At 43.7% G+C, this 12,253-nt stretch overlaps 1 protein-coding gene across 1 annotated transcript in view; it reads right to left on the reverse strand.

Annotated features, from left to right (window-relative positions):
• Nucleotides 1–4,610: 4,610 nt before the first annotated feature.
• LRRN1 (leucine rich repeat neuronal 1) overlaps nt 4,611–12,253 on the reverse strand; it is a 48,871-nt gene continuing 41,228 nt past the window's right edge. The window contains exon 2 of the mRNA XM_069206355.1: nt 4,611–8,565. Coding sequence (XP_069062456.1) covers nt 6,187–8,337 — 2,151 coding nt within the window. The 5' untranslated portion in view covers nt 8,338–8,565 and the 3' untranslated portion in view covers nt 4,611–6,186. The remainder of the gene's footprint in view (nt 8,566–12,253) is intronic.

Raw genomic sequence — 12,253 nt, forward strand, 5'->3', positions numbered from 1 at the left:
TATTGGATAGAAGAACTACTTTTCCCTCTGGATCTTCTATGGTCACTGGTAGACACCCAGAGAAGATCAAATTAGATAGCATTGTGCACCCTAGCCATGTCTGTCTTAATGCATCAATGAAGAGTGAATATTGTGCTGCTAGATTCTTGCAGACATGGAGACCTGCCTCATAAGGGAGATCCAGAAACCCACTGGTTGGTGCCTGGATAGGAATGAGCAGAACCTATCAGGGAATCCCACAGATTGCCATACTGCTTCTTTTGCACCAAGTACCACTTAGACGTGTACCACCACCTTAGAAAGTTATGCTGCATTGTATGCCTATATGTATTGGTATTTATATAGCGCAGACTCAGTTGGGCAGAAACGGATTGCTGTACACTAGTTAGGCTGCTGGAAGACGATCTACATGGTTGTGCAAATCAAGAAGGGGTAACACAAATACATTTCTTGCACCTTATTTCACATTTTAATCAACTAATTGCAACATTATTAAGATATGATCACTCAGTACCAATACTTAATGAACATTAGCATTCACTGTCTTAGCAGCCATTAAAATCCAGTCTCCATCATTCCTCCTCTGAGAGTCAACCTAATGTGGTCATTGCTATGTTGTAATTCACCATCACTAATATAAAAACAGCATGCTGTATTGTGAGCTTTTAACTTGATTCAGCCTTGTTCATCCGATTGTAATGGATTACCTTTGTTCCTGAATTCTTGCCCCTTGCCAGAATCGCATTTGAAACCGCCCATTTCAGATTCGCGGTTGCCAGACTCATTGCTGTGCCACAGACACCAAAGCGCAGGCCTGTATCTCTGATCAGGATGGGGTCGACGCCCAGCTCCTTTACATCCTCTTCTTCATTCTCAGACCTTCAAGAATACAGAGATTTTGCAATTGCAAGAATATAGTGATTTTGCAACTGGGGAACAAAGCAAAAGCGGCGCTTCTGTGAAACCCCCTCACCTCCACTGCCACAATGTTTCAGAAATAACCTGGGAGCAATCTTTTAGTGTCCCTGCACTGCGGCGGCTAGGGCAATAAAAAGAGAAAAAACAGAAGGAAAGAGAGGTTTTCACTTCTACCGTCTCCTGCATGTTCTGTGACACCTCCAGGAATCTCCCGGTGGGACCTGAATCACTCTTCACAGAAGTGTTCCCCTGGGGCTCGCTTCAGACCCTGCGAAGGCAGCACAACCAGGAGAAAAGACTCACTGCTGCCAGAGACCAGGAAGCGGCAGATATTAGTGCTTCTCTAGCCTATGTCACCCTCATCAGGGACACTCTGCTTTCTCTGCCCCTTTCTCCAATAGCACTAATCCTTCTATTCTCCACAATGGACCTTAGCTTCTCCTGCCCACCCCCGTAATCTCACTCACCCTACTGTGGCCACCTTATTATTCGTGTGACTCTATGGCATCCACACCAGGCACTGGTTAGGAAGCCAGGAGGTAGTTAGGAGTTGCAAGCACTGTGACACCTCCCTTGAAACCCCAAAGTAAAATAAAATAAAAAAATTCAACTTTTGCTTTCTTAGGACACAGAATTTGCCTTTTTTGGGTTGCAGAATTTGCCAACCTACGGTGCCACATCATAGCGTCTACACAGTTCTCTCTGGTACAAACCGTAGAATGTAATCCCTGTGACTTATGGTGCTGTATGTTGGCAGCATTGCTTATAGCTCTTCCTTCAAGGGCCAGCTACAGTTCAAATTCCATCTTGGTTCCATCTTGGTTCCATCTTGGTTCCATCTTGGTTCCATCTTGGTTCCCGACAAGGGCTCCATAGAGGCCATCTGATGTAGAGAAAGAAGACAGTCCTCTTTGGCCGTCCGTGCAGCTCTTAACCTTCTGCCCTCTGTGGGCCCACACTTAATCATTTCTACAATTTGCAGATCCCCAATGAATCAATATTGGGATCCAGAGATTGCCCCAAGAATCCTTATTAGAAGCCAGGGATCCCAGTGTAAGCAATTGCGATGTTTTGAACCACGGAACAGTACGCACACATACCGAAACCAGCATTCAAACAAATACACAAACATTGAAACATTGTATTTAATATGTAAATAAATAGAAGAAAAAAAATCAACATTTTAATTTTAATAGGAAGGTTGGAGCTTTTCTAAATTTAATTGATGTCAATCATCCTCCATACTATATTCTGTTTGATGTACTTACATTTCTCCCGCAAATCGATCTCAGGATACTAATGTAATGTTTAGCCCCCAGTCGTACTCCTTCACAATCCCAGAACGTTTTAAAAGGGTCAAATGTACATTTTTTTCTTTACTTGTATACACTTTATTAATCTGTTAGTATTATTTAATTTTCTAAGCAGTGACAAGCCCCCTTAGTAGGCTTTGGGGATCCCAAGTGGTTCACAGGTCACAGGTTTAGGGCAACTTTTGGAGAATAGTTGTATGAAGATCTCAGCTTTGGTTTTAAGATCTGTTGTGACATTAATCGCTAGATGGCCCCTTTAAGCCTCGTACTTGTGTGCACACTAAGCCCAGATGGATTAAATCAGCTAATACGGTGGGCTACCTTACATGAATTCCTTTGGAGGCACTTACCGTCATTACTCTTTCTACATACTGTTCCGCTCAGGTCCCCCTCTCCCTTGGTTGGTTAATCACACCCACAGAGGTGGGTGAGCAGGTGACATAAATATAAACCCAGACGAACTGCAAGGCAGACCCAAGGGTCTAGCATGGGCATGGCTGTTACACCAAGCGTCATGTTGAGCCCTATTGCTACTCCTATGGAAAGACAAACAATGGAAGGGGCTTGGAAGCTTCAAGTGAAAACTAATTAAATAACATGGATCAGTCACTGTGGTTCCTAAGGACAAAAAGGTGGCATCAGTTGAAGGGATTTATTGAGAGTTTAAGGATTTCCCTCTTTGATTAAGAAGGCAACCTGTGCTTTAAGTCAGAGTTCTTGGAGAAATGAGTGGCTGAACATGCGCGTCTCTTTTACAAGAACAAGTTGCCAAGAATACAAATGTTGTGGTGGTAGGAATTCATTTCCATATTGCTAATGGAAAAAGTTATTTTGTTGTCTTTTGTTGTTGTATGCCATGGTAGTTATTACAATTTACTGATGTTTGTAGAGTGCTTCTATGCCAGTAAATAGTTTAACTGTCTTTTAAAAACAGACTAGAAAGTAGACGTGGATTACTGATTGTGGTCATCATTAATATGGTAAGTAACTAGGTCTTCAATCTCCTCTATATCTAGTATAGAAGGATGCACAGTTGCATAATTGGCAAGGCTATGAAAGCACAGCTGCACTACCCTACCATTGAAAATTTGATGACTCTTAGCAGATGTTGCTCAGTTGAGTGAAGAGTCACAAGTTGTGTTTAATGGTCGTATGCGACCAAATACAAGGATGAATTGCACTAAGGCACAATGTATAGAGTTTTGAATTTTAAGCTGCTGTTCCACTAGGTCAACTGTGAAGCAAGATCCAATGTGATCACATTTGGTAAGTAAAAGTAGAAGGTGTGCTGTCACAATGTGCACTTCTGGAATCTAGGCAGTGGACAAGAAAAAGTGATAAACTACAACAGATTCAGTTTTCAGACCATTAACATCCTATGGCTGCTACAGCAGAATCACATGAAGTGCTGAAGGATCAGATGACATCTTGACTATTGAAAAACAAGACTTGAGCTCAGTGTTCAGTTGTTGGCACAGAGATAACACACAAGGAAAAGAACCCACATTTTATGAATGAGAACTCGCGTTGTCCTAGATGGGGTAGCCAAAGAAGGTCGGAACACATATCGGATTGGGCATTCATGGTCAGAAGTCTTCCTCTTATTAACCTATAGAAAACTGAGAATCACTCAAAAGATTCTTTGCTCCATGAAGGAGGGACACTGAAGTCACCACATTTTCAAACATCTCCAGCCAGAGGAGGACCTGGGTGTCATCCTTCAAATATACACATGCATCAGTATACAAAATGAGGGAACCCACTGTGTCGAAACAAAGGGCTGAACATGAGCAATACCTTAAGAAAGGATTCAGAGATCATTTACATTTGGACAGAGTCTTCGGTCTATCGTGTAGGTATGCAATGTTGTATAGAGGAGATTTGTCATCTTCGAGGAAACACCACAGCAATGGCTGAATATATCCATTAATTAATAAGAAGGGACCAGGATAAGCAATGAACACTTGGTGACAGGCACAGATTAAAACATTGAAAGGAGGCACTGGCACAGGGTGAAAGCAGTACATTGGAAAGGAATGGTCCTAGGATTGAGGAGGTGGTCACCTCTGGAGGTGCAGTGCCTGGAAGAACTGGGGAGTTTGCTACAAAAAGGCCACATGATTAGGGTCTAATTTAGACAAGGGCAGTAATGTATAACCTGACACATAACAGTGGAAACATAATATCCTTTACATATAATGTTTGTCCAAGGAATTTCCTCCCACGGATTGTGCATCACCACCACCGTTCCTCTAAATGAATTCAACAGCTGTTTTATCACATAAACATCATAAGTAAAAAATAAAAAAAAAGTCACATTGTGTGTGTGTGTGTGTGTGTGTGTGCTTGAGTGTGTTCTGACACAAGAGAACCACTGTGTAATTGAACCATGTAGTATTTAATCCATCACCATAGAGATCCGTGACATCCAAAAACTACTGCCCTTCATCCCCATCCATGGGGTCTAGAACTCTTCTGTAGGTTGCTATGCTCTAATATCGGATAGATATCTTATCACATATAAAATTACTTTTGATGGATTTTTACAATATAAACTGCTGTATTGTCTTTCCAAGGTTCTTCTTGTGTTCATGTTTTTGCTGCAACATTTAACCTGACATCACCTGATCTTACTGCTGTTTTAAAATACCCATAAAAGCACTTTTCCTTCTTCCTCACACAGTATGCGTTACTAGGAGATTTCTTTTGCAGTCCTGCAGTTGATCATCATATGCGAGAGAAATATGTTAACATCTCTTCATAAGAGCATATACGCAGCAGCCTTACAATATTTTGTCATCCCCAGTAGAGAACAGTGTACTAAAAACACAGAATTTTACAATAAATAAGCAAGTTTTATTACTTTAAAAAACGTCTATGCTGAAAACGTTGTACACTAAATATAATTCAAGACACTAGTTACGTCTTTTAGTGATGCACTATCTGACATTACCTGCAGATTCTCTAAAAACGTGATTCCTAACAAAAAAATAGAACAGATTTGAAAAGGGTTTTTGCACGTAGAAGGGTGATAGGCATATTATCTTGTGATAACTGGTAATACAAGAATATAGACACATTTATTTCGAGAAAATGCAAAAATTGGAAAGAATGCTGTAAATTTCGTATTTATAAAAACAAAGCAAATACTTTATTAAAGGTCTGCTAGCGTTCTTCACCAGGCACTGGTGATTTAAGCGTAGCTAAAAACTTAATGTATTTACTAAATAGAAGAAAAAAAAAAGCATGTTTTTTTTTTGTGTTTTTTTTTTTTATAAAGGCTTGGCTGTACATTGTTCTATTATCAGTTCTCTTCTAGTTAGGTCACCTAGTCTACTTCAATACAAAAGAAACAACATGTCGGTTTAAAATGGCAATGTTCTGCATCAGTTGATACAACCACACAGAAAGGTTGGGCAGCCTCTTTCAAGACACCAAGAGTGCATGTGCTTCCGGTCCATCCTCGCAGGGCCTTGTGCTGCACAGGGTAGGGTATGGCATGGAAAGTGTAACACCATCCCTCCAACCTCCGCCTGCTGTCTTTCATTGAAAACATGGAAGGGCATGGGGGGGTTGCACTAAATTTGTCTTGAGCACTACCATGAGAACAGAAGAGTTTTTTCTCTAGCACTGACACAAATTACAAAAAAAGGAAAAGCCAGGTGGTGCTGCTGCAGCTGCAGTGTTTGTCAAAAAGTGTTGCGATACGCTATACTAAAACAAAAGGGAAAACATATTTAAACTGTCCACCCGTGAATCTGCCACAGTCCAGCACGGCAGAAAAAGAATTTAAAAAAAAAAATCACCATCTCCAAACTCATCACTTTTGCAGAATAAAGCAAAAAAAGGTCTTAGAGCTTCTTATTACCAGAAGCAAAAACTACACTCCCGGAAATGAGCGCTTGAGCTCTTGGAAGTGTCCCCCGGCACGGAGGGAACGCTAAATGTCCCAAAGTTAGCACATGTAATAGCTCCTGGTGGTGTCCACCTGGCTGTGCTTCCCCTCAGATGCAGCGTCTTTGTCCTTCTCGCTGTCTGCTTCCCAGAGGTTGATCAAAGGAGGGTACAGTTCATTTAGGGGAATCGAAGAGGTTTTCTGCATGTACTTTTTTAGGGAGTGGTGGTAATTCTTCCTCTTGAACCTCTTTGCAAGGTAGACGGCAACAGAAGTGAAGCTGATGACTGCAAACATGGAACCCATGACAGCTGCAAGGGCTGCGCTCGTTTCCTGGTCCGAGATGTCAAGGGCAAAGGAAGCACCACTGGTGGTGACATTTACACAAGATTTGCGCATCTGCTGATGGATGTTGGATACCGTGAGACAAACTTCATACTCTGTGGCAGGCTGAAGGTGGGTGAGGTTATACTCATGCACATCCACAGGGACGCGTGCTGTGTAGGTGATATGCGGGTTATCGATCTTCATGGTTGCAGACGACCATTTCAGGTTGGAGGTCATCACATTGGAGTTCACTTTCCAAGACACTAGAATGGAGTGGGCTTCTGCTTGCTTGACATAGATTTTCAGTAACTGTGTGCCATCCAGAAGAGTTCCGTTTACTCGTAAAGTGGCCACTCTGGTATCTGCACCCTCTGTGTTTTGAGCGACACATGTATATCTGCCAGAATCTTCCACTTGAATGTTGGAGATTGCCAGGGTGCCTTCACCACTTAACCTATATTTCTCAGAGAATGTTTCCACTGTGATTTTGTTTCCCATGGGAGTGACCCAATAAATCTCTGGGTCCGGCTCAGCCATGGCCCGGCAGTCCAGGAAGACGGTCATTCCTATGTCTAGGTTCAAGTGATTAGGGAATGCTTCATGAGAGATCATTGGCAGGCACTGTTCACTGGAGTCCTGCAGGAGCACCTCCTTCACCTGCTGCCCTCTGTACTCTGGCGGCATGGCACAGAACATTGACAGAGGCTCCATGAAGCGGATGCTCGTCTTGTTTGGGTTCATCCAGTGGATGACACAGTCACATCGGAGTGGATTGCTGTGCAGGCTGATTTCACGCAGGTTGGGAAGGGATTCCACAGTGTTCTGGTACATTGCATTCAAAGCATTGTTGTTTAACATCAGACTCTCCAGAGTAGGGATGTTACGAAATGCCAAACGATGGATGTATGACAATTTAGGATTATTAGTAGCTTCCAGCTTCGTAAGTTCAGGAAGGTTATCAAGAGCATACTTGTCAATGGAGACTAGTTCTGCCATATTGTTGATACCAAGTTCCTTCAACCTCAGCATATTTTTGAAGTCCCCTTCTTGGATTTTGTGGATAGGGTTTTTGTTCAGATCGAGGAATTTCAAATTCGGGACTTTCTGGAGTGCCAGCTGAGGCACTTTGGTCAGTTTATTATCATAAAAGGAGAGACTCTCCAGGTTATCCAATCCAACCAGAGCATTTCCAGGAATGTCTGTGAGGTACATCCCTGCCAAAACCAAGCTCCTCAAATTGGCCAATGGTTGGAAATTCATGTCTAGGATTCCCACCACTGGGTTCTCCCCTATCATCAAAATTTCCAGGTTGGGAGTGAAGTCAAACCAACGGCTGTCAAGAACTTTAAGTTTGTTGGAGTTGAGGTGCAGCCTCAGAAGGTTCTTTAGGCCAGCGAAGGCTTTGGGTGAAATGTCGCTAATCTGGTTATGATTGATGTACAGCTCCTGCAGGTTGCTGAGGTCTTGCAGGCAGTAGTCTGTCATTTCTGAGATCTGGTTTTCTTCCAGATGCAGAGTTGTGAGTTGGGTGAGGTTGGATAAGCCAGCGTCCTTGATGGTGCTGAAGTTGTTCTGAGAAAAGTCCAGCTCGGTCAGATTGAAGAGACGCTGGAGTTCGTCTGCAGTCCGGGCAATGTTGTTGCTCTGAAGAAGCAGGACCTGTGTATCCAAGGAGAGGTTGGTGGGAATCCTTGTGAGCCGCAGGTCATTACAGTCCACCGTTGTGGCTTCTCGATAGGTGGACTGCGGCGTGAACCATGGGCGTATTTCGCAAACACAGAGCTGTGGACACTCATTCGGGGCAGAGGATTCAGTAAGCGAATGTGTTAACAATCCGAGCACCAGCTGGCATGCTGCCAATGCAAAGGCATTAATTCGGGCCATGCTGAGCTTCCCTGGCAAGTCCAAGGCAACCCTGGAAGTTATCAGCCAACTGGATACAAGTTATGTAGCGGAAAATGTCAAATGTAAATATTAATGCAACGCGTTGGCTGTGTGTGGAGCAGCTGAGGTCTTCCAGTGGGTGTCCACTGATCCCAAGTCGGTTCCAGGTTCTCGCACAAAGCTCCTCTGCTGGGCCTGGTTCGCTCACATCAATGTCTGCAGACGTGCCTGAAAAGCAAAGCAGAGCAGCTGTTAGAATCAATCCGCGCACTGTGCTTGGAACAGTCCTACATCCATCCCCCCTTTGTACTCTTCTAAAAAGAAATAATAGCGGCGCCTTCTCCAACGAGGAACGCTGCGCTCCTTTTAAAAAGAAGCTACAATGTGCCTACTCTGAATTCCCAGCTCCTTCTCATCTTAATTACCTCGCGCTCTGATTTTACTGCATGAAAACTGCTTCGGAAGGCACAGAATACACATATAATTTGCCCGGCATTTGTTTTGCAATGAGCTGAGGAGATGCGTCCACAGCCGTCTTTTCAGATATCGAGCTTTTGAGGCTAAAGTGGGCACACGCCATCTCTCGAGGGGTTTGCCTTGTTTCTCCATCACTGAACGTGCAACCATTCCTTTGGAAGGGCAGCTTCTCTCATACGATCACTCTCTCTCTCTCTTTTTTTCTCTCTCTCTCTTTATCTCACTCATTTGTGTAGGGAATGTGATTATTCAACTCAAGCTTATTTATTATTTATATTGCTGAGGTTCTCTGGAGTGCAAACCATGTCTATTTTGAAGTCGTATCCTTTTACAATTAGAAACAGTTGAGAACAAAAACATTAGTTAGCTCAGTGTGCCATTGTTGGGAATGGAATGGTACCAGCTCGACTGTGTGCCTCTGGTATGGTAGTTTCTGAAACTGGCCCTGATGTCACTCCAATCAAGAGAGGTCTTGAGGCCTGGGCCTGTCCCTTAACATGAGTGAAATCCTGGACCAGCGCTGCTTGGACACCCCTGGGACCCACTTTGAACACCCCTTGCATAAGATGAAGTTGAGATTGTTTTCCAACCCAGAGGAAGTCGGAGGCTGACATTTCTGAAGCTAGAGGAGGAGAGCGAGACACTTATTTGAGGGAAGAGGAGACAAGACTCTTCTAGAAATTCAGTTAGGCCTTTTCTTGAGCCTGGGGCTGATGCTTAGTCGTCCTGGAGTGCTGCCATTTTGTGGATGATTGGTACGGAAACTTTGTTGTGTAAAGTGCAGGGGGCCCCTTAGGTGAGGTTTGTACTTTTAAATTTTCCTCTGATCACTCTTTCAATTTCGCTCATAATATCCAAGTGCAGAAAACTCACACATCTTTGGGACCCGGAGCGAAAACTTGTAAGGAGAACCAACACAAGCTGATTCTGAAAGTAAAGCCAATTAATATAATAATATCCTGCCTGCTGTTACTGTATATAAGTGGGAGCCCACTAACCCACTTGTGGTTCCAGTTCCAGGCTCTCTATGATCAGGGAAGGGAGTGCTCTGCAGAGTAATTAGAAGACTGCTGTACAAATGGAAGTAGTGTCCGCCTGTCACCCAGCTTTCCAGAGGTGAGGGAACATCACCTGAGGCTATGGCCCTTGCTGGAAGAGCTTTATACATGACCTGAAGTGCCTAGAATCCAGCTTGCCAGCTGAGTGAGGGAACAAACCTTCCAATCATGCAGAAGAAGTAACTGTCAAGAAGGAACTAGGTGCAGGGTGATCCTGGAGCTGACTGTAGCAAGCAAGCTGTGTACCTTGGTGTCGAGAGGTTGCAGTCTCTCCAACAGCAGTTCCTGGTGAAGACTGTGACGACTTAACCTGAAGATAGTCAAAGCTGAGTTGGGATATGATACGAGTCCAGTGCAACTTATACTGTATAGAATTCGTATTTATTCCTTACTAGGTCTGGCCCGGAGGCAGCATTAGATGTAGTGCGAGTTTGCTTCCAAACATATCATAATACATATAACTATACTACAAATACATATGTGGGCTTTCACTCAACCTTTTTCATTCATTGTTCAGTTCAAGTGTCATTAGAATTTTGGTTCCACTGTCACAACATATGGTAAGGAGCTATGCGTCAGCCCACTTCATCCAGTGGCTATATTACACTGTGTGTAACGGTTTTTTCCCTGCCAGCCTGTGCACAGCTGCCTGAAAAGGTATGCCCTTCAGTACCATTGCTGGTGTGCCTGGCTTGCGGGGCCACTGTATTATTTTGATATTTTTTATATGTTTTCCATATGTTTGGGGAAAAAAAGTAAAATATAACCATTGTACTCTTGCCTAGGACGACCAGTTGGCTTTGCTTCTTTTCAATGTTTAGGTTTTGTTTCAGAATTCGCAAAATATTAGCAAAATCTTCACACTTCTTTTCTGAGAGGTCTGTTACAGCTGGCTGCGAGGGGTCTGACACTACCAACTAAGAGATTTTAGTTGTATTCTTTGATGATGCCTATTTGAAAGAAGTTTCCATTGCACTTTGTAGCTTTTCATGCCTATTTTCTTTGGGTTCATATTTGCATTTTGGGGTCTTTGCCACCATACCCTTTGCAAACATTGGACGCATTTGGGGTCTTAACGTTAAATTGAATTGGAAATTGAAGATGGGGTAAGGGTCATTCAACAAGTGTGGAGGGTACCGTAGGGGGTACCAACTCAAAAACAGCAAGCCACAGTAGCCTCCAGAATCTCACTTGGGAATACAAAGTAAGAACAATGTAATTGCTTTCAAAATGGCACAGCTCAGCTCCTCCGATGAGCTAAAAATGGATTAAAAGTCAGTCGTGGCTTGCGGGAGTTACAGGGGGTGGGGCGGTGTGGGGGAGAGGGGTTGGGGATGTTCAGGGGGAGAGAGGGATTAATAAACTGAAAAAAATAAATTGAAAAATGTAAACAAAACTTACCGCCGCGCCCCCCATCCTCCGTCGTCTCCTCAGCAGGCAGACACCAGCTCCCAGACTGCCCTGCGGTCAATCCTGACGCTGCTCAAAGCAGCATTAGGATTGGCTGGGAGGGCAGACTGGGAGCCTGTGCCTGCTCTCTCCAACCCAGCAACACAGTGCTGGACTGGAGAGAGCACACTGTGTGTGTGGGTTTGGCAGGCCCGCGCCGGCCGGCCAAATATACATGCGCATTTAGAGGAGTGCACAGTGCACTCCCCTCACTGCTCATCACCCCCATAGCCCTGTCCCTTTCTCAATGAAGGGATAATAAACATAGCGGCTGTTGCTGGCAGGGCGGTGACGCTCCTCCGCAATAGCGGAGGAGCCGCGGCTCTTAAAAGCTGCACTGAAGCACACGGATAACTACAGTGACCTTGAACATGGGCTGATAGTATGGGGTGTTAAGCCAAGGAGTAGAAGCAATTGTGATGTAGCTAATGAACTGCAAAACATAACTACATCCGTAAAATAGCAGGAGCCAATAAAGAGAAGAAGTGCTATTACAGCCAAGATCACACTTGGACATTACAGATGATGGTCTGCGGGATAGCAGCTACACTGTGTCTATACAATAATTTGTGAGTGGTGCATATATCAGACTTCCACCTTGATGCTGTAAAGATTTCCACCCACATGCATTAGAAGCACAGTGAGCTTCACACACCATTCCCATTGACTGAGTGGTTCTGATTCTGTGTCCTGGTGCACTGTGGATTTCAGAAGAGGTACCATAGGTCAACTTGAAACCAAAACCCCTTCTTCGAAGAAAAAAAATTGCAATAGTTTGAGTCGAACACTGGAAGTCAAGATTGTGTAAAGCATGTGAATCTACAACACTACAAGTCACAAACAGATTGTTACAGATAAGTAACTTTTCTCATTTCTTTCTGGAGGGAAACCAGACAGGTAGGACCATAAGTAATTAGTAAATGACAAAAACG

Source organism: Pleurodeles waltl, chromosome 9 (genome assembly GCF_031143425.1).
Source record: "Pleurodeles waltl isolate 20211129_DDA chromosome 9, aPleWal1.hap1.20221129, whole genome shotgun sequence".
NCBI lineage: Eukaryota > Metazoa > Chordata > Amphibia > Caudata > Salamandridae > Pleurodeles > Pleurodeles waltl.